The 24,828-nt window shown below is 41.4% G+C and overlaps 1 protein-coding gene across 9 annotated transcripts in view; it reads right to left on the reverse strand.

Annotated features, from left to right (window-relative positions):
- The window catches only part of CHD2 (chromodomain helicase DNA binding protein 2), a 108,649-nt gene that overhangs the window by 65,564 nt on the left and 18,257 nt on the right, over positions 1–24,828 (reverse strand). For 6 of the 9 annotated variants that reach the window (XM_075897005.1, XM_006123330.4, XM_075897012.1 and 3 more), the window contains 3 exons: positions 24,531–24,665; positions 4,797–5,028; positions 677–763 (listed from right to left, as the gene is read on the reverse strand). In XM_075897005.1, coding sequence (XP_075753120.1) covers positions 677–763; positions 4,797–5,028; positions 24,531–24,592 — 381 coding nt within the window. In that variant the 5' untranslated portion in view covers positions 24,593–24,665. Of the gene's footprint in view, positions 1–676; positions 764–4,796; positions 5,029–24,530; positions 24,741–24,828 lie in introns of those variants that run through there. The other 3 variants (XM_075897006.1, XM_075897007.1, XM_075897009.1) reach the window with 3 other exon arrangements.

Below are 24,828 nucleotides of genomic sequence, written 5' to 3' on the forward strand. Positions count from 1 at the left end.
GCCTGAACCTCTCTTGTGTTTCAGTTTACCCATCTATAAGACAGGGAGAATGATGCTTAGCTTCTTTGGAGATCTGCAGATGAAAAGCACTGTGGAGACAAACAAGCACAGCAGCTAATTTCTCCATTTCTATAGTATTTTTCGATGGCTGGAATCATTTGAAGTTCTAGCTGCCAGAGTCTAATGAGCAGATGTTTCTTTATCTCTCACGTTAAATTTAAATATAAAGGATTTTCTTTGATACTTAACCCAAAAAAAGTGATGGTTCATAAAGCTGAACTCACACACACACACGCACTGATCACTGCAATCCACTCGAGGACATTGAGCAAAGAAGGTTTTATTGTTGTAAGTTGTTTCTGGGAAGTTTCCTTTCTGTTTTTACATGGACTTCCTCTCTTCTGATCCATGTTTCTACAACAGAGTATGTCTTTCCTCAAGCCCCCTTCCAGCAATCAGCTCCATCTTAATGCCCTCACGGAGTCCAGTGACTCCACAAGCAAATGTCCAAGTGGATCTGACTGCAGGATCGGGACCTTAATTTGTGAAATCCAGCTTGCACAAATCTGCCTTGAACTCAGTGTTTAAAAGGTGACACATATCAGAACAGCCTTTGTTCTTTTGTGGGGTGTTTTAATTTTAAATATTCCCTCATCTCATCTTTTCTTTTTCTTACCTCTTCTTTTATATTAAATCGCGATGGTTCTTGTCTGCTTCGGTTTGATCTCCTAACCCCATAAACATCAGGATACTCTTCCCACATCTGCAAAATAAACAGACCATCAGAAGGCCTGCTTCACCCCCAATTACTGCTATCATTTTAGATAAGTTTAAGAGTGACCTTTTGATGAAACAATAATGGCATCGCCAGTATGGGGCTTTCGGTGGGGGTGGGGAATGGTTAGGTAAGTTATGGAAACTTATGAAATATGACGGAAAGAATCATGGATCATTTGACTCTATGCCTCGCCAGAGTTTATAACATTTTTAATTTCAGCAGTCTCCCACTATATTTATTCTATTGAATTGTCCCTCCCCCTAGCTACAAAGCATGACAAGGTTGTTTATATGGTAGAAGGACAGGTATTTCAATACCCAGTCTCTGCAAGTGTCCCTGCTACAAAAAAGGAACCAAAGAAGGAGCAACCCTGTTTTCCTATGAATGAACTGAGCTATTTATTTGAGCTATTTAAAGCTTTTTAGAATCCCCCACTCCATTTACATTAGACTTGTGGCAATGCTCAATACTTTCCCATGCAAGAGGCTTTACAGTAGAGATCCCCAAACTGTGGGGGCATGGAGAAACATTCCGGGAGGTGCAGCAGGCCTGGGCAAGCCACCACCAGGTGGGGTTTGGGAAGGTGTCAGGCAGGGAGCACTCCCCAGTCCTCCTCTGCATCCAGTTCTGCTCCAGCCCCCTCATCAGCTGTGAACTGAGCTCCCAAGTCCCAGCCACTACCCTCCATTCTCGGCTCTGCCCCACCATCAGAGTCTGCCTCCTCACCCCACCCTCCCCTCAGAGCTGTGGCCCTAAATCCTGGCCCCTGGAAAGGAGGAGGCACATGACCCTGAAAAATGTGGGGGACCACTTCTCTATAGAATCCAAAGGACAAGTCTCTGTGACCAGAAGCACCTGTCCCAATTTCTCCCCTAGGTAAAACCCCTCTGGGCTAACTGAACAGCCAGCAACATATCTGTGTAGGGTTGTGTTGCAATTTAGATACTAACTGGATCTTGAAGGGCTCACTGAACAGGACTCCAGCCAAGACAGGAATTCCACCCACTCTCACAGGTTTGTGCTAACAGAAAGCAGCTGGACTTCTAAATGCCTGAGAGCAGGTAACGTTCATTACCTTGACAGCTCATCACATTTTATTAAACTACTGACTGCCTCTAAAGCCCACTATATAGCTTTAAACTGAGTTTGTAAGCAGATAGTAGCATGGTTGGCTCTGGATGCTGTATCCATACAAAATGTAGTCCTCTATAGCAGCTAATGGTGTATTGCTCTTGCCAGAGACCTAAGATGCCAAATTGTCCTCCAGTAACTAGTGTGAATGTAGATGAGAACCCCCGCCCCCTCAATCATGCTTGCATAATTATCTGGCCAGTCCCTTCTCTTAGCATACTATGACAAAGAATGTCCCAAAATGCACCGTCCCATACGGTGCTGATGCTATTCTGTGCACATATCCCGTTGTGAAGTCAGATGACCACATGTTCCTGGAACGCACTGTGGCTAGACAGTGCAACAGATGCCAAGAACTGTTACTGATACAGGTAGTGCTCCAAGAACCATCACATAAGAGTTTTGCAAATTGCTTACAACAGCATGATGTTATACTTGTGCAGTCAGGCCCTTAAAGGGAGAAATTAAAATGAACGACAACCTGAGGGGCGAGGTATGTACAGATACATGGATGACATGGAACACAATATTGGTAAGCCAGCTGAGAGTAGAAAGGACAGAGGCAAACCTCAAGACTGAGGATTTTTTTTAAAACAATGTCATTACCAGTGCTCACATACTCCTGTTGAGTCTAATTTGGCAACTCCTTATTGCCCCCATAAGACTTAATCCCTGTGTTATGGTCTCCTAAAAATATTCACTGCCATCCCACAAGTATCCTTAAAAGCACTGGCAAGAGAAGGGTACCTAAATCCACTAACAGATACAAAAATGGCACGCAGAATGAAGGCCTGATGAATGCAGGATGGTCACATTTACAAGGGGTTATCAAGAACCAATACAAAGGAGAGGTTTCTTGTAGAAAATATACCTATTGGACATTCACATACACAGAAATAAATCAGAAGCCTGTTCAATTACTTTCCTACGGATAGAAAAAAACCACCTTCCATTCAAATCTCTTTTCTCCCTTAAATTGTAAGGTTTTCTGAGCAGGGGCTGAGTCCTCCATCTGTTTGCACAATGCCAACACAATAGATCCAATTCTGATTGGAGTCTCACTGGAATATGAATACAGTATGATAAATATTCATTGCACTGACTGGTCCAGTGGATATAATTCCAATAGCCCCAAACAGCTAAACCCAACGGACGCAGGAAGTAAAATGTCTACTGCTATAGGAGTTCAGGAAGATGGGCACCTTCGTCATTTGGAAGTGCTCCACCAGTGTTCCCAGTAAGCTATGCACTTGTGCAGCCACTCGGAGAGTCAAACGCTGCCCAAATCATTAAAAGAGCGCCCAAAGCTAGATTTTTTGTTTCTACTGGAGGTGCACATTTGCACATGCCTGAGTGCACATATTTATTCTGCACATGGGACAAAAAAAGATCTGCACTTAAATGGAAAAGATTAAAGGGAACATTGGCCCCAACCTGTTCAATGTCTTGTTTATGTTATTTAGAAACCTGCATATGGATCTGTTTTTTTGTGAGCTGTTTTAATGTTCATCTTCTAAAGATGTGCTGTTAAGAGTTCATAAAGGAAGAGATAACTTCTTTCGGCTCCCATTGAACAACAATAAAACAGAGTTAAGTTTTTGTGTTACTGTTACTGACTTAAAAATCCATCCATCCTTCCCACTCTTAACACGTGAGGCTCAGCTAAATCCTGAGTGGGCAGCATAATGGTTCTCAAGTGGCTGAGCTGAGATGGAACTTCTGTTACGTACAATTAGAATTCAGTGTTTAGTCACTTGAAGGGTTTAGACTTCAGGCACTGTTCTTCCCCAAGACCTAGAAAACAAACTAGCTTTCTCTAAGAACTTACATTAATGTGTTGTATTTGGACTTCGTGATCTGGGACTTCAAACCACAAATGGCAATAATAATACAGTCATATAGCACAAAAAGTATAGACAAGTTAGTCTGACCTGATTCCTTTTCTACTGCATTTGCATGTTTCCACACCCCAATAGACACTCTCACTCTCTTTTCCCAATTCACTCTCCATTGCACTTGACTATTGAGACTGCAAATAGTCAGATTATTACTTTAAAAGTGTTAATTCAGATAAATCTGTTGTTTTTACAGTACTGGCTGTATCCGACACTAGGGTCAAAAACTTAGTTCAAGCATGAGTTTTTGACTTCGGGCAGGGGGAGGAGGAAGGGAGCGACAACGACAGCAGGGTGAGCGCAATCACCCAGCCCTTCCTATATGGCTACATGGGAGAAAGACGCTGGCTACACCTGAGAGAGATCAGCTGGGAGGGGGGGGGATGTCCATTATGGAAAGGTATTACGGATCCAGAGGAATCAGGCAACAGGAAAGCTACCTCCTTTTTAAAACCACAATGATGGAATTAAAATAGTGAGCTGAGGAGAACATGCATCTACGAATACTAGCCCTGGGGAAATTCTGCAATTGTTGTATTTGGAGCCATAATAAAATTGCAGAATTCCCTCGGGACTAGAATACTGGACACAGGTTCCCATCTCTGAGCATATTCCACTAGGAAGCTTTACAACTTTTACATACATGAAGGGGAACCAGATGAAATAATGAAACCTCTTTACTGACAATTCATGCCTGCTTCCTTCATTTTGTTAGTCAGCCCTGTCACTTTTCTATCCCAGCTGCAGAATGTAAATCTCAAGCTGTCACACATGAACAGTCACACAGACTCTCCTGTTTGCATATATTACACAAGCTGGCTGAGATGTACATGGAGTGACTGACAAAGTGCCCGAGGAAACCAGCATCAGGAAGGCGGCTTTTTCTGAGCTGGTTTAGAGAAGGCTGGCAAAGTTTCACTAGTGTGCTGCTCTCTAGTCCTTCATTCTGGCCTGGTTAGATGCATGCGGCTAGTTAGTGACAGGAACGATACCTTTTTTACATCTGCTATCCTTTCCTTCTTGCTGGCTGGTTTTTCTTTGGTTTCAGGTGGGATCTGCTGGGATTTCGAACCTGTTGACTCACTTCCAGATTCAGACTGGCTTTCAGAGGACTCGGAGCTGCTGTTTGACTCACTGCCATGCTCACTGCCTTGTTCGCTCCCCTGCTCACTTTCAGATTGGCTTGCAGAGTCAGAGCCAGAGGCCTCTTCGGATGCTGAGTGACTAATGGTAAAGAAACAAGGAATTAAATTTAACTGCTCTACAACAGTTAAGAAATAACCTCTGAGCAAACCTTAACTATATCCAAAGTACAGTAAATACTAAGCACATTTTAAAAAGTCAACTAGGGGTATAAATTGCCCTGCCTAACAATAATACTCTGTGCTGTTATATCAGAGTCAGATGCAATTGATCTCTCAATAGAGGATGCATGTTTGGTACATAAGGAAGCAGACGGACTTCATGACACTATCCATTACCTACCTCTGGTCATCTAAAAGCACCAAAGATGGGCTGCAGAAAGAGCCACAATGAGGTTATCTCAAGGAAGAACTTGTTCTGTTCACAGCAAGATGCAGCATGTTATGCTGGGATATGTAGTCTCCATGGATCATACCATCAGATTAAAAATTAGTCTAGCCATGAGCTCTGGAATATCTCCATTCCTTTCCAATTTAGCAGCCAAATTAGGACCATATCAGATCAGACTGGTGCTAAGAACAGAGGCAGTGTGCAGAGCTTCCCTGGTCCCCTGTATGCCCAGGAGCTGTAGAAACCGGCTGACTACTTCCCAGGAGTCACGCAGAGCCAAGGCAGGTGAGAAACCTGCTCTATCCTCTCACTGTACCATCAGCCAAACTTAACAGTCGAGTCAGTTAAGAGCTGCTAGGATCCCTTCTTGACTAGTGTTCCAGTCAAAAACTGGATACCCGGTCACCTCATATGTAGCCTTCCAATGTAATAAAAATAATATTGTAAAAATAAGACTATAAACTGTATGAGACAGGGATGATCTTTTTGTTCTTTGTTTATAAGCAACCTAGGAGAATGGGGCTCTGGTATACAAAAATGCGATTTTGTGTGTGTGTGTGTGTGTGTGTGTGTGTGTGTGTGTGTGTGTGTGTGTGTGTGTGTGTGTGTGTGTGTGTGTGTGTGTGTGTGTGTGTGTGTGTGTGTGTGTGTGTGTGTGTGTGTGTGTGTGTGTGTGTGTGTTTCCCCCTTTTATAAAATTATAAAAGAACAAATGCATCTAGTTTTTGTTCGTATTCATTTAAGAAGCATCAATGCATTTTAAAAGATGGCAAAATTTACAAAAGCAGAAGCAAGAATACCATATAAATGATAAAATTACATAGAAATCACTGTATTTTGCACAGTAGCTAGCAGTGACATTAAATAGAATTCATAAATCTTTCCACATATAAATAGAAAAGATTAAAATATAGAAATAAAGAGGGTTCTGTTTTTCAAAGGAATTGTTTTATGAGTCCTTGTAAAAACTAAATCTCTTTCATAGAAAATATAGGTCTGCTAGCCAGAGAGAGACTACATCCCCAGCCAGTCATGAATAAATACATCCCAATAAATTGCCTATGTAAATCATTATGGGAGAATAGAACTGTATTTTCTCCTACAGCTAGCAGAGGGCAGCAGCGAAACACTGTATGAAAAACAGCTCCAGAAATTTCTCTGGTTCTGGGCTCTCAGCCAGATTTCCAGTCACCATTTTAGAACATTTATCTTCCACCATCTTACAGTCTTCCCTGCTCTTGCAATTTCTGGTTTGTTTTCTGTCCCAAAATGGAAGAATTTGAAATTAAAAGAAAAAAAATGAGCTACGAGGGAAGATTTCGAAACCTGGAGGAATAAAAATGATTAACTTCTAAGTAATGTTTAAAGATGAGCTCACAGAAGTTTGCTTTACCTACTTCACTTTGGCTTTAAAAGTGGGAGGAATATTAAAGTCAGAAGCTATTACCCCTTCCCCCAACTCTGTTCTAGAACTGGAAAAACAAGACACGCCACTTTGTCAATTGGCTTCTCCAATACTTTCATGGCTTGGCCCCCAATTCTAGTCCATACAAAATGCAGCCCTTGCTAAGGTCATTTTACCTGCCTGCACTCAAACGTGTCATACTTCTCTGAATCCTTCCACTGTCTTCCATTCTTCCATCACCTCAAATTCAAGTTTCTTGTCTTCACCACCACCTTCTACGCTCTCCCCCATCTTTGCCTGTTTACTGGCTCAGCTCTTTTCATGTTGGTCCTCTCCCTCTCCATAACACCATCTTTATTTTCCCTTCAACCAGCATTTGTTCACTTCTCTTACAGCAATCTTTGTGTCCTCTCTCAGATATTAAATGCCCTCACGATATATTCACCCCTAAGGTCACACTCTCTCCTCTTTCATTTAAGAATAGCCCACTCTAGACCCTCTTATTAGCAACTAGGGAGTGCTGGTTGAAAATGTTCTGCTGAAGCTGTTTCTTGTGGGAAAATTGAAGTTTCAATGTCTAAATGTTTCAAGAAAAGTACTTGCTTTCTGTGGAAATTTAGAATTTTTAGTCAAAATCTAAACACTCAGAGTAAAACATTTCTAATTGGGAATACAACATTGCACTTTGCAGGAGGAGCTGTAATTCAAGTTTGTGTCCCCATTCTCTGTTGGCCAAGCTCCTCAGCTGGTCTGCATTAGGGATGTAAAAGTAGAGTCAATTAACCCATAAGCAAAAGCGTATTGATTAATACTATAGACTACATGCATTTCCCTCACCGACCCTTGCTAGTAAATTTTTTAGCAGGCTGGCCAGCAGCCCGGCTCAGTTCTAGCTCATGCCAGGTTTACAACCTACCCCTGCTATGGCTCTGTATTTAAAGTGTATTAGGAATGAGGTGGGCAGGCAGCCCTGCTCAGTTCTGGCTGGTGCTGGGTCTAGGAGCTCAGACCCTCCTTTGATAGGGGCTGCTGCCACCCCACGCTGGTTGAGGTCAACAATAATGGCTGGTTGAGGTCCAGGTGGAATAGCTGATATTTACTTAAAAACACAAAAGTCTTAGTCCTCCCTGCTTTGTCTGTCGAGGTTCTGTCATCTTGTGGGGCAGAGACCACATCTAACACATTGTGGGTAACACCATAATGCAAATAAGGGTTAAGAATAGTAAAATCTCAGAACTCGTTTCTTTAGAAAGAGGAATCGGCCATACATGTTTGCAGGTGTGTATGTACACTTTGTTAAACCCTTAGAGCTATATATATGTGGAGATTAAAGTTCCTCAATTAACATATGCTTTAGAAAGAGACTTTTTTATGCAAAAATTGGGCACAAGAGCAAAGCTATTTTCAGCTATGCTATGAGGTAGTGTATATGTGGAAATCGCTTTGGGCCCAACCCAACACCCACTAAAGTTAAATGACAAACACCTACTGAAATAGTCTCAGAGGGATAGCTGTGTTAGTCTGACTTAATTTTTTTTTAAAAACGAGTGGTTCTGTTACTCTACACTGCAGGGCTTAACTCAAAATAAGCTACACAAATTGAGCTATGTCAATTGCGTAGCTTATTTCGAAATAGGGAGTGTAGTGTCTACACAGCACTTATTTCGATATAGAGCACTCTTCCTCTGACTTCCCTTATTCCTCATACAATGAGGGTTACAGGAGTTGGAGTAAGAAGTTCTCCATCTTGACAGTATTTTGACACTACAGGCAGTCCCCAGGTTACATGGATCCGACTTACATCAGATCCCTACTTACAAACGGGGTGAGGCAACCCCGCACTAGCTGCTTCCCCCCAGCAGACCAGGGAGATGCGAAGCTAGCGCCGCCCCCAGCAGACCAGGGAGATGCGGAGCGGCTTTTCTCAGCAGACACCTCAGCTTGAGAATAAAGGACTGAGGGAAGTGAGGGGTGGGAGAATAAAACTGAGCTCTGGAGAAATGTTTGACCAGAGTTTCCCATACAATATGTACCAGTTCCGACTTACATACAAATTCAACTTAAGAACAAACCTACAGTCCCTATCTTGTACGTAACCCGGGGACTGCCTGTATTTCGAAATAACTGCCTGCTGTGTAAACGCAGACAAAGTTATTTTGGAATAGTGCTAGTTATTTCAAAATGGTGTTGCAGTGTAGACAGACGTACACTAAGATGGTACAGGATTACTCCTTGTTTTTTAAGTTTACCTACTGAGCTAAGTACAAGTTGGGTTGGCCTCTTTATGGGTAAATAAATGTGTCTTATGAATTTAGATCCACCAGGACCCAGAAAAGATGATTCCCCGTGTCCATTTGTATCCTGGTCTGCAACTCTTTCCTCATGAGGCAGATATTTCTGACCTGGGAAAAATTCACCCATAGCTGAAGAATAAAAGGAAATAATCCTATTTGTGTTCGAGAAAGAACTAGCTTAGTAACAACTCTAGGATCCCACTGGGTCATCTTTTTGCAACCATGCTTTTTAAGAAGTTTACAACAAATATGTAGCAAGCTTGGATGCCCTAACGACTGCTCTAGCATTTTACAGCTGGGCAATAGGACTCAATTTTGTAAACTTTTTCATATAAATTACACTCCAAATTTTTTTTGCATGATGTACTAGAACGTAAAGATTAGAGAGATGTTTTCAGAGGGCCACAAAGAGGTTTTGGGGGATATCTAGGGCAAAATCTGAAACTGAGGCCTTCCTCTTCCAAACAAATAAAAGTGCAACAGAGAGGAGATGGACAGTGGGCCTCCCCACAGTGGCAGCTTCTGTCCCATGGGTCTGAGCCTGAATCCCCACTCCAGGCACTGCAGCCCAGCATAAAGGGTGGTAGTGGACACTCCTCCCACAAGTATAAACAATGCAGTAAACAATGACTGCCTTAGTGTGCAAACAGCTCCCAGTAAGGGATGAGCACCAGTTACTTCAGCCAGAAAAGTCACATGGCCTCATACCAACCACCAGGGCACAGCAGGCCCTCCTGTCCTGAGCAAGGGAGTTGGTAGAAACTGGTTGGAATGGAGTTTAGACTAGCCTCTGTCGGACTGGCTCTTGAGTGGAGACCAGATGTCCCTTCGGCTCCAGTCCTCCTCTCTGGCTTTTTGGCTTCATATGTCAGATGAGAAAAAAATTAACTTGGGAGTATTTTTCATGCATCCCCCATCTGTGAGACCAAAATAAGATGCTGCTCACAATTCTATCACCTCCCACCACCTCACTTTTCTGCCATGTTTTGATCAGCTGAAGTAAAATAAATGTTGACATTTAAATCAGGATGACTGGGCATCTAATGTAACACACACTGAAATCTATTACATAGGAGAGATCTGGTCTGTGTGTCCATTTGCTTAAGAACTTCTCCTGGACAGTAAGAGGTAGGACCCCAGATTTGGTATACAGCTTCCACTTGTAACTTAAAGCAAGATAAGGGTTTGGTTATGCCTGGAATGGGATTGTTTAATTTCTGTATGTTTTAATAATAAGCAAAATCATCAGGCAGGTGATAGGGGCTGGCTGGGGCATACTCCTCTGCCCAACCCACATCCAAGACTGCTCAAGCCCCAAGACTCCATGCCTCAGGAACCCTTTAAGAGGGCTGAAGATCTCTCTCTCTCTCACACACCCTTTTGTCACGGAACGAAGGGGAAATGCACAGTTTGCTGCATTCCTCACTCTGGCTGGGGAACACAGGGGGCAAAGAACCTGAACCTGACCCAGCAGGAGGACAGGCACCCTCCCGATGAGGCCTCCCCCAGCTGTGCCCGCTGGAGCTGCAGCGGTCATGGAGAGGCACACCTCGCTGGGCCTCAAGCTGCTGCAGTAACAGAGGGCTGGGATAGTCCTCTCTCCCTGGGGCAGCCTGCATGCTGAACTCCTCATCCCCCAGCCTCACCCCAGAGCATGGACATTTCCATTTTATTTTCAAAAAACCAAAAAATTAAGTACCCAAGCAAGGCCAGGTAGATCTTCTAGGTCATATTTCCCAACACAAGTGTTTCTAATGCATTGCAGACTCAGACCACAGCTCAGGTTCATAGTTTGCTGATGGTCTTCATCATTCTAGATAACACAGCACATTGAATAACTGCTTTGTCACTGGCTTAGGAAGTCACAGGCCAGGTCATACTATCAGAGGTACTGACAGGACAACAGGCATACGTTAAAGAGAGAAAATAATGCTGCTCCGCTGGGCAATCTAGAGATACCATATGAAAGGCTTTCTAAATAAAATCATTTTGAATTGGATGCGAAGAGGGACATAGTGGATTTATTTGAGGATAGGGTTAAATAATCATAATTTAGTACTGTACTTCTAGAGACACAAGATGGTCCAATAGCACCTCACCTAACTTCTGCTGGTGAGAGACAAGCTTTCAACCCAAACAGAGATCTTCTCCAGGTCTAAGCATCAAAAGCTACTCTATCAAAAGAAACTGGTCCTATTAAAAAGCAACAACCATGTAGTACCTCACCGAGTTTCTCTCTCCAATATCCTAGGACCAACAGGGCTACAAGGGATGTTAAAAAACATTTGTTTAAACATGTAACTGTTGAATTTTTTTTTAGCCATCATACATTTACATACAGGTTCAGGCAAAAGCCAGTGCTCATGGGGAGCCGTCTTAAGCTGTGTAGTCAACCTGTGGAACTCCTTGCCAAAGGAGGCTGTGAAGGCTAGAACTATAATAGAGTTTAAAGAGAAGCTAGATAATTTCATGGAGGTTAGGTCCATAAGCCAGGGGATAAAATAGTGTCCTTGGCCTCTGTTTGTCGGCAGACAGGATACTGGACTAGAAGGACCTTTGGTCTGACCCAGTACGGCCGTTCTTATTTGCTCCTGCTTCCCCATCCTCTGCAGCCTCTGATAAAGAGGCAGCAGCACGGAGGACAAGAGACTCCATAGGAGCCAGTACACACAGGGAGCCAGCTTGAAAGCCAGCTTCCCACATGTACTGGCTCCCACCTGCTTGCCCCACCTCCGTGCTGCTGCCTCTCTATCAGGGGAGGGGGAGGACAGGCGGCTCCGCAGGAGCCAGCTCACTGCACTGCTGCCTCTTATACAGAGGCATCAGTGCATGGGGGAAAGGGTGGGCAGGCGAAAGCTGCTGTCTCTGTGGGCTTTCCCACCTCTCCCTTCCCCTTGCTGCCTATGATACAAAGGCGGGGGAGGGGGAGCAACCGTTAGGTTTTACCAATGAGCCCAGGCTTATCGGTTAATTGTACACGCTAACATCCCTAGCTAGAACTCCATTAATACTTCCATAGCTTCTGACACCCTTAATGCTCCTTCCTGCTTACTTCCTCTGCTCAGCTTTGCTAACTAAATTATGGATTTATTTCTACTGCTAGGACATTTTTCTTCCTAGCAGCAAGTAAAAGGACAAAGGAAGTCTTACTATCAGCATACACAAGGGAGTCAAATTAAGTCTCCCCCATGCAACCTTAGTTCTAGCATTTCCTAACATGTGAGTGGTCAACTTTATCACTTAAGTTTTTGCATGTCATTTCCTAGGTTTTATAGAAAGCAAACTGGTAAGATTCTATCACATAAAATCATATTGTTTCCCCACATCAGTAATGTTTAAATCCAAGATCACACCACAGACCTCTCTATTTGAGCTAACTGTGTAACTGCTAAAAGCAGTAGGCTATTACCCTGACTATGCACCATTCAACAGAAAATGGGTTACACAACTATTTGGTAGACAGTAGCAAAACATTGGGCATTATGATTCCTGGATCCTATTCCTGGTTCTGGAGAGGAATGTGGTCCAGTAGGTGCAGTTAGCACAACCAAGCATCTATCTGAGGCATAGGGAACATGAAAGGCAACATGGAAAAGTGGATGAGACTTGGAACTACCCCAACTAGAGAAAAGGTTTTATCCCCATTCTGACGTAATCTTATGCAAACTCTGGGGCTATGTCTACACTGGCATGATTTTCCGGAAATGCTTTTAACGGAAAAGTTTTCCGTTAAAAGCATTTTCGGAAAAGCGCGTCTAGATTGACACGGACACTTTTCCACAAAAGCACTTTTTGCGGAAAAGTGTCCATGCCAATCTAGACGCGGTTTTGCGCAAAAAAGCCCCGATCGCAATTTTAACCATCGGGGCTTTTTTGCCCAAAACAGTACTGTGCTATCTACACTGGCCCTCTTGCGCAAATGTTTTGCGCAAGAGGGCTTTTGCCCGAATGGGAGCAGCACAGTATTTCCGCAAGAACACTGAAGATCTTACATGAGATCGTCAGTGTTCTTGCAGAAATTCAAGCGGCCAGTGTAGACAGCTGGCAAGTTTTTCCACAAAAGCAGATGATTTTGCAGAAAAACTTGCTAGTCTAGACACAACCTGCAAGTATTCCACCTGTAAAATAAGGTAAATACTTGCCTGGTTCCTAAGGCAAGGATGTGAGGCCTCATTCAATAACCAGGGTTATGAAAAGAAAGGAAAACTGAAGCTCCTCCACCTCCTCTTCACTATGTGAGTACCTGCATTTTTATCTTTTTGCTCTAACTCTGTATTGAGGAGCATGTTTGACGCAGATGAAGCAGGAGGAAAGGGGAAAAGCAGGGAGGAAGAGGGAGCTTGCATGTGCTAGGTATAAATGGAGTCCAGAGATTTTTAGTAGCAAGCCTCTACAGAGCATGTACATACAGAACATGACCTCCAGGGCTAACAAACAAACATGGATGATGTTCATGGGCACAACGAAAGGCACCTCTGTGACCCCAGACTGCCCTTGCCAAATATACAGCTCCTGCTCCAAAGGATGGAGGTTCCAACATTCTTCCAGGGAAAACATACCAAAAAAAACATATTTTGCCCAGACAAGATGGTTTATTAGATGATGAGCTTTCGTGGGCCAGACCCACTTCCTCAGATCAAATAGTGGAAGAAAGTAGTCACAACCATATATACCAAAGGATACAATTAAAAAAAATGAACAAATATGAAAAGGACAAATCACATTGCAGAACAGAAGGAGGATGCGGGGGGGGTGGGAAGGGGGAGGAAGGAAGGTAAGTGTCTGTGAATTGCTGATATTAAAGGTAGGGAGAGTGGGATGTTTGTGAGTTAATGGTATTACAGGTGATAATTGGGGAAACTGTCTTGGTAATGGGTGAGAAAGTTCAAAGTCTTGTTAAGTCCTTGTTGGCAAGTGTCGAATTTTAACATGAATGACAGTTCAGAGGATTCCCTTTCAAGTGCAGATGTAAAAGGTCTTTGTAGCAGAATGCAGGTGGCTAAGTCATTTAGAGAGTGTCCTTTCTGGTTAAAGTGGCAAGAAACTGTTTTCTCTTTGTGATCTTGTCTGATATCTGTTTTGTGGGCATTAATCCTTTGGCGAAGTGTCTGAGATGTTTGTCCAATGTACATAGCAGACGGACACTTTCGGCACATGATAGCATAGATTATATTTCTGGATGCGCAGGAATATGTGTTCTTGATCTTATATATTCACATATGTGTTTTTTACTTTATATTTGTACATCGAGATAAGGACTCTTTAGAGCTATCAGAATACAACTAATTATTAAGAACTGCATACTCAACTGGTAAGTTAGTTGTCTAGTCATCTGAACATTATGATGTCCTCCAATCACCATGCTTATTCCAGTTTCAAGCCTAACTTGAGGTGGATGTTCACAGAAGAGAGCTGAGCTTTCAAGAGATTTTTTGTGAAGCATTAAATGAAAGCACCAGTTAAAACCTGACAGAACCAAGGCACAAGCACTTTCTCAGCTAAATAAATGGTTCACATTTATTTCACTATAAAGTTCCCTGCTTTGTAAAGTATGTTGGGGTATTCTGACAGGTGTTTTATCAATTATTGCATGACAAAGACATAACACTAATAATTTACATAATGTAGCACAAATAGCATTCTGTTCAGGACTGGAATAGGAGGGAGATATTGCAGGTGATAAAGTGAGCCAAAAGATTGGAAAAAACAGGAGATCCTGCTGATCAGGTAAAGATGCGGGGGTAGAAATGAGTAGAATGCCTACAAAAAAAGGGTCTCTCACCTACAAAAGTAGTAATAGTATGAGTACCACTAAAGAGTATTTTGACATCATGTAGAATTTTCATTCTAACTCCCTTTTTCTGACCAGGTCTTATTCATATTCAACAAAATTAAAGCATGACTCTACTCTGAAAAGTAACCACTTTTTGTGCACTTCTGAATCATATGGTTTATTTTAGCAATTGAGCTTTTGCTGCACAACAACAAAGAATGGAGGGAGCTATGCAGTATTTCTTCTGAAGTATACAGGAAACTTCTTTTCTGTTCAGTTACCCATGTGTCACTGAACGCCTGTTTTGACTTGCACTAACTTTATTACTTGTGGTTAGGGATGTTAAATTAGTCGGTAAGCAGGATAGCAGTAGCAGAGTTAGCTCCCGGCCCCAGAAGCTAACCCCACTGCAGCTCTGCCTTTTAAACAGCTCTTAATACATTTAAAAGACTGAAGCACAGCCGTGGGGGTGGGGCAGTGTAAGCCCAGATAGCTGATTCACTGGGGGAGCTTTTTTAGGTCGGGGTAGAGATGTAAGACTACTCACTTCCCCTCTACGCCCCACCTCTATGTCAGAGGCAACAAGGGGGTGGAAGCTGGAGCCGGTTCCCCCCAGCACCGTCTCTGTGGTGTGTGTGCGGGGGGAGGAGAAGGGAGGACAGGGGAGGCAGAGCTGCAGTGTCCCAGAGCCAGCGCAAACTGGGACTGCTTAGTCCCAGCTTGTGTCAGCCCCGGGAGCTAACACCACTGCATCTCTTTTAAACGTTGTAGGAGTCAGGCTGCTGCGTGCTTGGCTCTTATTACATTTAAGCTGCAGAGCCGTAGCAGGGGTAGCAAGCGCTTCCCCCCCATCGACTAATTGACATACATTCTATCTAGTACTTGATTAGTTGATTAAGCAATTTAACATCCCTAATCAGGAGAGGCTGACCCACAGAAAAATCAGCACAGGGCCACATACAAGTGAGAAGCAACATAAACCAAACAAACCTTCATAGATGTGGCCCCCCAACAGAAGCAAAAAGACACTCCCCACATTCTCCTTACACCCCAGAGCCTAGGGAGCTAAGGCTAGTACATTTTGTGTGCTCCAGCCTCAGGGTGGGTTGGCAGGGGAGCTGGAGTGCCAGCACGAGCTCCCTAATGCTGGGGGGGAAAGGGGGGAAGGAAGAGAAAGGAGCCCTGAGCCTTGGGGGTTAGATCCAGAGAAGCCAGGGTTTGGGATCCATTCAGCCAGAGCTAGTATTTCTAAATTTTATGACAAAACTTATGTTGATGCCCAAAGTCAATAACCCTAAAATCGCCAGTGTGAGTTCATACTTGTTCCCTTTGCTCGTGTTCACATTGGGAACACCATCATCAACAGTGAGAGCAATCTACTGTGGGTAAGCATCCCACAATGCAGTATTTTGGGAAGGCAGAGCGGATCCCCGCGCCTCTGGAGATTGTCAACCGCTGGCAGCAGCATGCTGAGGAATGTCAAAGCAGAACATCAATCTGTCCCCTCCTCCTGCAGCAGCAGTCTGACTGCCCAATGTGTTCCTAGTGCAGGGCAGAATAGGGGCATTCCAACGGATGTTACTTTGTTCCCCAAAGGGGGATGCTCTCTCAGCGGCTCTATACTTCCCAGAGCTTTGAAAGGGGGGGAGGGGGAAGGGCCTGCCTGCAAGGCAGCGGAGATCAAACAATGAGCAGAGCCCATCAGGGCAGGCATGTGAGATACTGCCAGTTTTGCACATAAAATTGTCTACAATGACTCTTTGTGGACAAGAAAAAGGGAGGGGGCAAGAAAAAATGTCTTTTGTAAGGGTGGAAGTTTTCTCTGATTGCATTGCAGTGTGAACATTCTCTCGGTTTCATCGCCAAAAGGCAGTTCTTGGTAACAAAACTTAGTAGTGTAGACATACCCTTAGAAATCAGCCTCATTTAACAGTTCAACAAACCATATTCAGAAATAAAAATATTTGGGAATTTGGTTAACTTGTTGCTTTAAAACGCGGAGAACAGGGCTCCATTGCTCACTGATCCACAAGCCAAAAGCTGGAAATGCCAGAGATGGATATTTAGTAGGGATTAGAAAAGAATTGATCATTCTAGTGATAAAGTCACACCCCTTCTCCCTGATTAAGGAGTATCACTGAGGGCAAGCCTACTCTATAGTATGAAGCGCACTTCCGCAACTAAATCACATTGACTTTGGAGTTTCTCAGGGCTGAGCTAAGCCAGTGTTTCTCTACCAGTGGTATGAGTAGCCTTAGGAGTACTTGAGAAGTCCGGGGGGGGGGGGGGGGGGGGGGTACAGCAACTGAAATTTGAAGAAAACTGAATTTGTTTTAAGTTTTACAGTGCTTTATTATTTTTATACTTTTTACACCCAAAAATTTTATCGCCCACCTGGCTTCAATAAAAGTTGTTTAAACAAATGTGTTGCAATTGTAGAAAAAGTGTGTCTGAAAACTGAAGGTACTGGGGGTACTTTTTTTTTTTAAGGGATACTTTATTAAAAAGCAGCTTGAGAAACACTGGTCTAGGCCACTGCTAAAGGCAGATATGCTTCCCAGTTCACCCTGAGTAAACAGAGTACAAATATAGTCTTCAGGGCTCAGAAAGAGACAGAACATCTCCACTTCTCCATGAATGTGGTGGGGTCTGAAAGTACTAAAATATTTAATGTTCACCAAGAGCAGTATAACACTCATTTGTGACTACCAATGTTCCCACTCATTCATCAGCACACCCTGCCGAGAACCTTACAATACCTGTGCATAATGGGAGATGGTTGCCTGCCTTTTGCCTAGATACGTGTGCCTTGTGGATTAGTTAAACACATTTTCCTTTAGGAAAGAGACAGCAGGACGGAAGCTATTTCATATACTTCTCAATCATTTTAACAACTGCAGCTTCAGCAGGTTTTTGTTTATCCATGTCAGCACAGTCAGCAGGAAGCATAATGGCCAATTCAGAAGGGACTCTGCATGTAGTCAGCAACTCATCTTTGTAGTGAACATGCAAGTGTTTTAGGGGGAAATATGCACAGTAACAACTCTTCCACTAACTGGTAAGTGGTTTTAGTATGTACCAGAAAGAATATTTTATATTTTGCATGAAACTCTGACAAGTCTTATATTAAAGAAACAGACCCTAAAAGAACTAATAAAATGTTGCCTTATGCTTCCCCCCTTGACTGTTTAAAACTTCAGTTACAGCTGCGTGTCCATAAATTTAAAAAAAAAAAAACACACACCTCACAAACAAAAGAGATGGTTTACCACAGAAACTGGGGATCGCTGTATGATTCCATTGCAAGTGTTCTTTAAAGGCAGTTTTGGCTGGAGGAATCTATTGGAGTACATCCCCAGCAGACATGCAACAGCCACACCTCAAATATAGTAATGATGAAAGGAGAGCTGAAAAGGTAGCAGTCACACCCAACTGTTCCTACAAATTCCAGTAGCTGCACTCTTTACAATGCATTATTAGGAATAATGACCTTTCCATGCCTAAAATACAATAAACAGTAAGAAGCCTAAACACTTACGGTTTCAAATATTTTACAGCACTGTACAACTAGCACAATCCTGCTGTCAAGAAGAATTGGTTTTAGGTGGTGCAGGTTTGGGGAAGAGCAAGCAATGAACTGTTCAAAACCATTGTTGTAAAGTATCAGGTACTTGGCAAAACACTTCATACTTGACTAGCCCAGAGGCAGAAGGCTGAATAAGTAGGTATGCTGTCTTCTCTTTAAGGCACTCTGAAGGCACAGAGTGGAGGAAAGCTTGGAAAGACACTGCTCTGAGGATTGATGATTCAGCTGGTCTCCACTGGGAACTTATACTGGCACAGATACCTCTCTGAAGGGTGGGAAAAAATATATATAACTATGTGGGCCGAACCCATTTAGGCAGGGCTAGGTCAATGGAAGAATTCTTTTATGAGGCTGGAAACTCCTTCACAGGCAAGTGGATAACTCTACGTTGAAATGCTACAGTGGTGCAGCTGTACTACCATAGTTAACATTGAGTATGTCTGCATTTAAATTAGTGATAGAAATATAGCCGCATTAGTCTAGTGTAGCTGAAACAAAATACAGGACTATGTAGCACTTTAAAGACTTAACAAGATGGTTTATTAGATGATGAGCTTTCGTGGGCCAGACCCACTTCTGAGGAAGTGGGTCTGGCCCACGAAAGCTCATCATCTAATAAACCATCTTGTTAAGTCTTTAAAGAGCTACATAGTCCTGTATTTTGCATTTAAATTAACACCTTGCCAGTAACACCTTCTCTCCCTTGTCTCTCCTCCCCCCTCAAAAAAAAAAAAAAAAAGCCCAAAAACTCAACACCATACAGCATTTAAAATGTAGTGGGTACAAAAGACAGTATTGTCTTTAGTGCAGCCAGCCTAGCTCTGGTATAAATAGCAGCACTGAAATGAATTACTGTGTTCTCACCTGCTGCTGCTGCACTTCCTTCCTGTGTGCTTTTAAGACTTCTGGGAGTATATCTATGGGGCTGCGTGCTTCAGTAATATACTTCTCTGTGACTCTTTCCAGCAAACTGAGGGAAAACTTCTGTCATGGGCACAATGGGGAATTGGAGGAAAACAGTGCCTTTGGCACAGGAGGGCTATCAGCATTTGACTAACTTCGATCTCACTGCAAAATGCACAGAATGAAAAAGCAGAACCCAGGCTCTAAAGACAGAGCTCCAGCTGTGAAAGCTAGCATGGGCTCTAAGCATTACTAAACTCAGGCAAGAGGTTTTATATATAGATGTGAAGGCCTGGGGCACCCTCAGGTAAAAGCCTGAGCTAACTCTGCAATGATTAACTTAGCACTTGTATACTTAAAACTCTACATCAGTACACCTCCAATGCTGCAAGCGTGCAAATATACTGCTTCAGTGTAAATGGCACCTATGCAATGCAATGGGTTCCCCACTGGCACAGATAATCCACCTTCCTGAGAAGTGGATTCTTCCATCAGCCTAGTATTGTCTACAAGGGGATTCAGATCAGCTTGCTACATTGCAGAAAGCTGAGTAACACACTCCTGAGCAACACAGCTGGGCTGATCTTATTTTCTAGTGTAAATGAGCCCTCAGTTGGCCATGACAAATGAAGGCATTTTCTATAGAATTACAGAATCAGTATTTGTCTTCTGGTTTTGTTACACAAAATACTCGTTAATACAGTTAGAATACACAGTATTTAATTTTAAAGACATATGAATTAAGATTTTATTGAGAGTAAAGCAACAGTTCAGAAATAAATGTAAACTATTTCCAAGTTTTTGTGGTTAATTTACAAATGTTTAAAGGTGTTCTATATACTCTTCGCAGTTCTAGCTATGCTCAAAAAATAGAACAGTAGTTTAAAATCTCTGAATTGTGTATTTGTAATGAGAACTTACTTCCTTAAAAACCACTATGTAAGAGGAAGATACTATCAAATAAAAAATTATTCCTGTGTTTCATGTAAGTTACACAATACAGATAACCTGAATTCCTTGCACATTATTCTCTCTGCCCTGGCACTAACAATTTGAATTGCTTGGATTTGGGGCTTGTGTTTCACATTAAAAAAGTGAGGAAGCTAATAAAAATCCTTTGAGTCTCCATGGAGAACCAAATTATGTGCTACTGCAGAACTGGTACAAAAAGCACTCAAAAACCACCAAATAGATTCCAAACTTGAGAACAAAGAAGAAATTTGTACCCAGAATGTTTAAAAAAATTGTTACAAGTGTCCAGCATTGCTTTGCCTGGGTTTTTTAAGTGAAAAATATGAACAGGCTAGAATCATTTACTCATCCGTGAGGTAAGTGGGGAAATGGGGCTTCATCCCTTTAAGATTTGTAAAGTTATTTAAAAAAAAAATCTAGAAAATCAAAGAACACCAAATGGCTAACAGGTATCCCAAGTTAAAAAAAAAAAAAAAAAAAAAAAAAGAGGAAAAAACTGCAAATTAATAGGCTTATTTTAGCAGAAATCTATTTATTTCTGAAAATCATGAATTATTCAAAATGCTCATAAAGAGGTGGTGAGAAAATTGATTGTAGGTCTACTGCATGCATCCACGCACTCTCTCAGACACAGGAATGAAAGCTGTGCATGCAAACGCTGTTTTTTCCCTGCTGGCTGAGACGGCAGTAGCTCTTTTGCCAAGAATGGGAGAGGCTTTGAAAAGCAAGCTTATGCTGACATCACTAGAAGGCAGAGCTCTGCTTCTTCCACAGAGGCGCCAGAGTGTTGACACTCCTGTTACCAAGTGAGCTAACAGCCAATCAGATTCCACAGCAAAAAACAAGATGGCCTTTGAACTCCTCACCAGCAACTTCCTGCTGTTTTCAGAGTACACACAGTGCAATGCAGTATGTCTGTCAGCTATGCGGCACAAAGGAACAGCCATTTTGTGACTGAACTGGCCCTGCACCAAAATGCCAGACATTTAATAATTTTCCTTCCTTCCCAGGAAGTTTAGTTTCCTTCTGAGCACTAGCAAGATAAGAAATACTATCTGGTTTCATCATCAATGGTAGATGTTAATTTTTGTTTCACTGTTTTCTCCAGATAAAATCCTCTTTCATATGAAACTACTTCATAAAATGGCTGCCACAAACCAAATGTATTCTGCTCTACAGTGTCAGCTGCATTATGTAGTTCAGTTCTACCAAAGCAGCAGCTTGCAAAGGGGATGACATATTACAAATCTAAAACTTCTAAGCTCTCAGTGGAAAGAAAGCAGGCTTGGGATCCATTCAGCCAGAGCTAATATTTCCAAATTTTATGACAAAGTACAATTTAGAGGCAAATATGACTGACTAATGCTTCTGCAGCTCTTACATAGTAAAAATACAACCTATGTCCATTTCGTTATGGTTAGGGATGTGAGACGTTAACTGTAATAAATTCCAAGGGATTTAATCAAAAGTTGGACCTATAGGGTGTGTCCTTACGTTTATACAATTACTGTACAGGACTGCCAACTCCTAGATTTACAGAAATGTATTCATCTTAATTTGTATTTCAGACACCAGTATTTGTTAACATTGGGTTACATTAAAATGCACTGTAATTGCTTTTCCTCATATCTGCCTTTTAAAAACATTAGAAAAGACAGAAGACAAGGAAAATATTTTTAAATGAGCATTACTACCAACATTGTTCCATTATTTAAAGTTCCAAGTTTGACAATACTCCAGCTGTAATCCTGGATGAAACAAGTTAATCAAGTGAGTGAACTCAGTAGTTAAGTTGGAAATCTTGACAGTTGTTTCTATTCATACGAAAGGTCCACATGTGTATTAATTTTTTTGTAAGAGTTATTATACTAACACCACACTCAGGAATAACCTCTGTTTCAAGTCAGCTCAAGAGGAGTTTGTGTTTGTTCAACATTAGGGTTTTTTGTTCTTTTTTTTTGCTTTCCTAGGGCTGGAAATGCAGGAATCTCAATTCCAGTCATAATCCCCAGTCATACCAATCCACTCTTCCAAACAAACATCATCTTCCTCCCCCTCCCCCCATCTGTGATTATGCTTCTCAGAACCTCAGTAGCATCAGTCACTCACATCCACCTTACCCATCCATTTCCATGACTATCCTCCAATCAAGGCATGATTGTGTAGTATGACTTCACATATTACCTAATGCTTTTAAGCTAATCCAAAATTGTGAAAGGGAAGTCAAATCAGAAGCATGATCTGTGCAGGTATCAATGTGTTTCAGGGCAACAGTAAAGCAAGCTGAAGGCTTTATTTCCTAGAAATCATTTCCCTCACATCTTAAAGTCAACCTCAGGAAGTAAAAAGTACATTTGACATTCAGCTGACTCACAGCTCAAAGTATAAGGCTCATTTATAAATATGCTCTGATCAATTGCTCCCACACACCAGGTGAGTAGATATTACCAGCAACAAGTTCATTCTGCTGAAGTGTGGGGAAAGGAGGGGAGGAAAAAATAGTAAACATTTAATACAACAGGTGCAACACATGGCTCAGTCAATGATCTAGACACATGATCTATGCTACAAAAGAGCAAAATTACACGTGATGCTATGCAAATATTATACCCCTGGGACAGAAAAAACCCAAAGGTTATGTATATCAATGTGATTCCACTTATTCATCCATTATACCCAAGTATTAGACTTCATTTTATATTTGGCATAATGTTCTGAGACTCCTAAAATGTCTTTATTCTTATTGCCATAACAATGTTTGTTACTGCTTTTACTACTGATAAATCACATTTTTCATTGACATTTAGGTTAAAAAAGCAAACCAACTTTTCTTGACTGTCAGGACTTCTGCAGCTGCACTTAAACAATTACAAAAGTATAAAGGTACAAAATATATCAAACATTTTAAAAAAATACAAGTCCTTGTATATACAGTACTGTGTGCATGTGATTTGGTATTTTTCTAAACCAGTTTAACAATGCACATTTTAAATCAAACTTACCTATTTCCATTTTAACACCTTTTATTACATTGCAATTTAAAAACATTCCTGAATAGCATGCAAAATTAAGTTTTATCACAAAATAGTGTGGCCATAAATATGATTCTACCAGAATATTTCATGTGCATGCATATATATATATAATGTTGAATAGGTTAAATATTATTGGACAGAGACTTGTATTGTGCATCTGCTAAACTTGCATAGTGCACATATTGATACCAAAGTTTTAGAATTCATTTTATTGATAAATACTTAAAGATACTCTGGGAAAAATAAACAGGTCATAATTTAATTCACTGTTAACAAAAATAGCAAAATGCAATGTATTGACAAACCAGCGAAGAGCAATGGAAAGTTTAGACTTTTGATTAAGCAAACATACCATTTAAGATACATATTGTTAAAAGCTAAATGAAGTACAAAGGAAATAATGTTTTTAAGTCTATCAAATATAAGCAGTATTTTCAGTATTTTGTACTCTTCCTTAAAATCAAATAAAATATATAGAATATCCAAAAAGAGTATCATTACTTGACATTATGAGCAAAAATATATCAAACAAGCAATCAAAAGACACCAGGTTCCCATTAACAATCCCAAGTTAGATTTTATAAACATGAAATACTATCACCACCAGGGGAAAGTTTGGTTAAATTGTATCAAAATACCCTAAAATACCTAAAGAGTATCAAAGTTCTGTAAGCCCAAATAAAATATAAACTAAGGAGTCTCAGTCAAACAGGCACTTTTTAGTTTATATTTTAAAATGAACTTTTTTTCATTCATATAAGTTTCCCTAGTGTCTATTTACTATAATTTACTACTAGTAGGCTTCTGTGTGGCCCTCAGTTAAAGTTTAGACTTCTGAGATTCTTCAAAGAAAAATTTGCCTTGTATGTAAAATGGTGCAATGCAGCAATGGCTTAAACGACAAGGTCGTTTTTCACAGCACAAAAAAATCTAAAAACTGAAATTCAGAAACTAAAATAGCCTAACACAGAGAAAAGGGCTCCCTTGAATAAAGGTACATTACCTTTTGATTCTGACATGGGCCCTTAAGTCACAACACAACTTTCAGAAATTGCTACCAAAAAATAGGGTGTGGCATATTAACAATCTCAAGGTCATTCCTTAAAAAAGGGAATGAAAATCAGTTAAATATTTTGTAGTAAGAAGTGACAGTAACCTAAAGCTGTCAAGGTAAACATTGTATTCAGAGGTTTTTAAAAAATAAAATAAAGTTGATAGCTCATACCTCGATGCATTGCTGTGTACGGAACCCTCCTCTCCTTGGCTTTTGTCCTCATTTCTCATCATCTTTTAATTCTTAAATACTAAGGGGGGTGTAGGGTATCTGTGTTTGCTTTGATGTCCTGTGCCCAGGTATTTACTGTCAAAAGTTGAAAGAAAGGTAAGGTCCCAGTTTGTTTCATCGGCTTTCGTTATCAAGAACAAAGTCCTGACGCTGCAATGATAGTTGTAACAATACACAACACTGATCAGCACAGGAAAATGGACATTTAAAACAATAATATTCATTTTAAAAGAAAAAA

The sequence above is a fragment of the Pelodiscus sinensis genome, chromosome 14 (genome assembly GCF_049634645.1).
Source record: "Pelodiscus sinensis isolate JC-2024 chromosome 14, ASM4963464v1, whole genome shotgun sequence".
Lineage (NCBI taxonomy): Eukaryota > Metazoa > Chordata > Testudines > Trionychidae > Pelodiscus > Pelodiscus sinensis.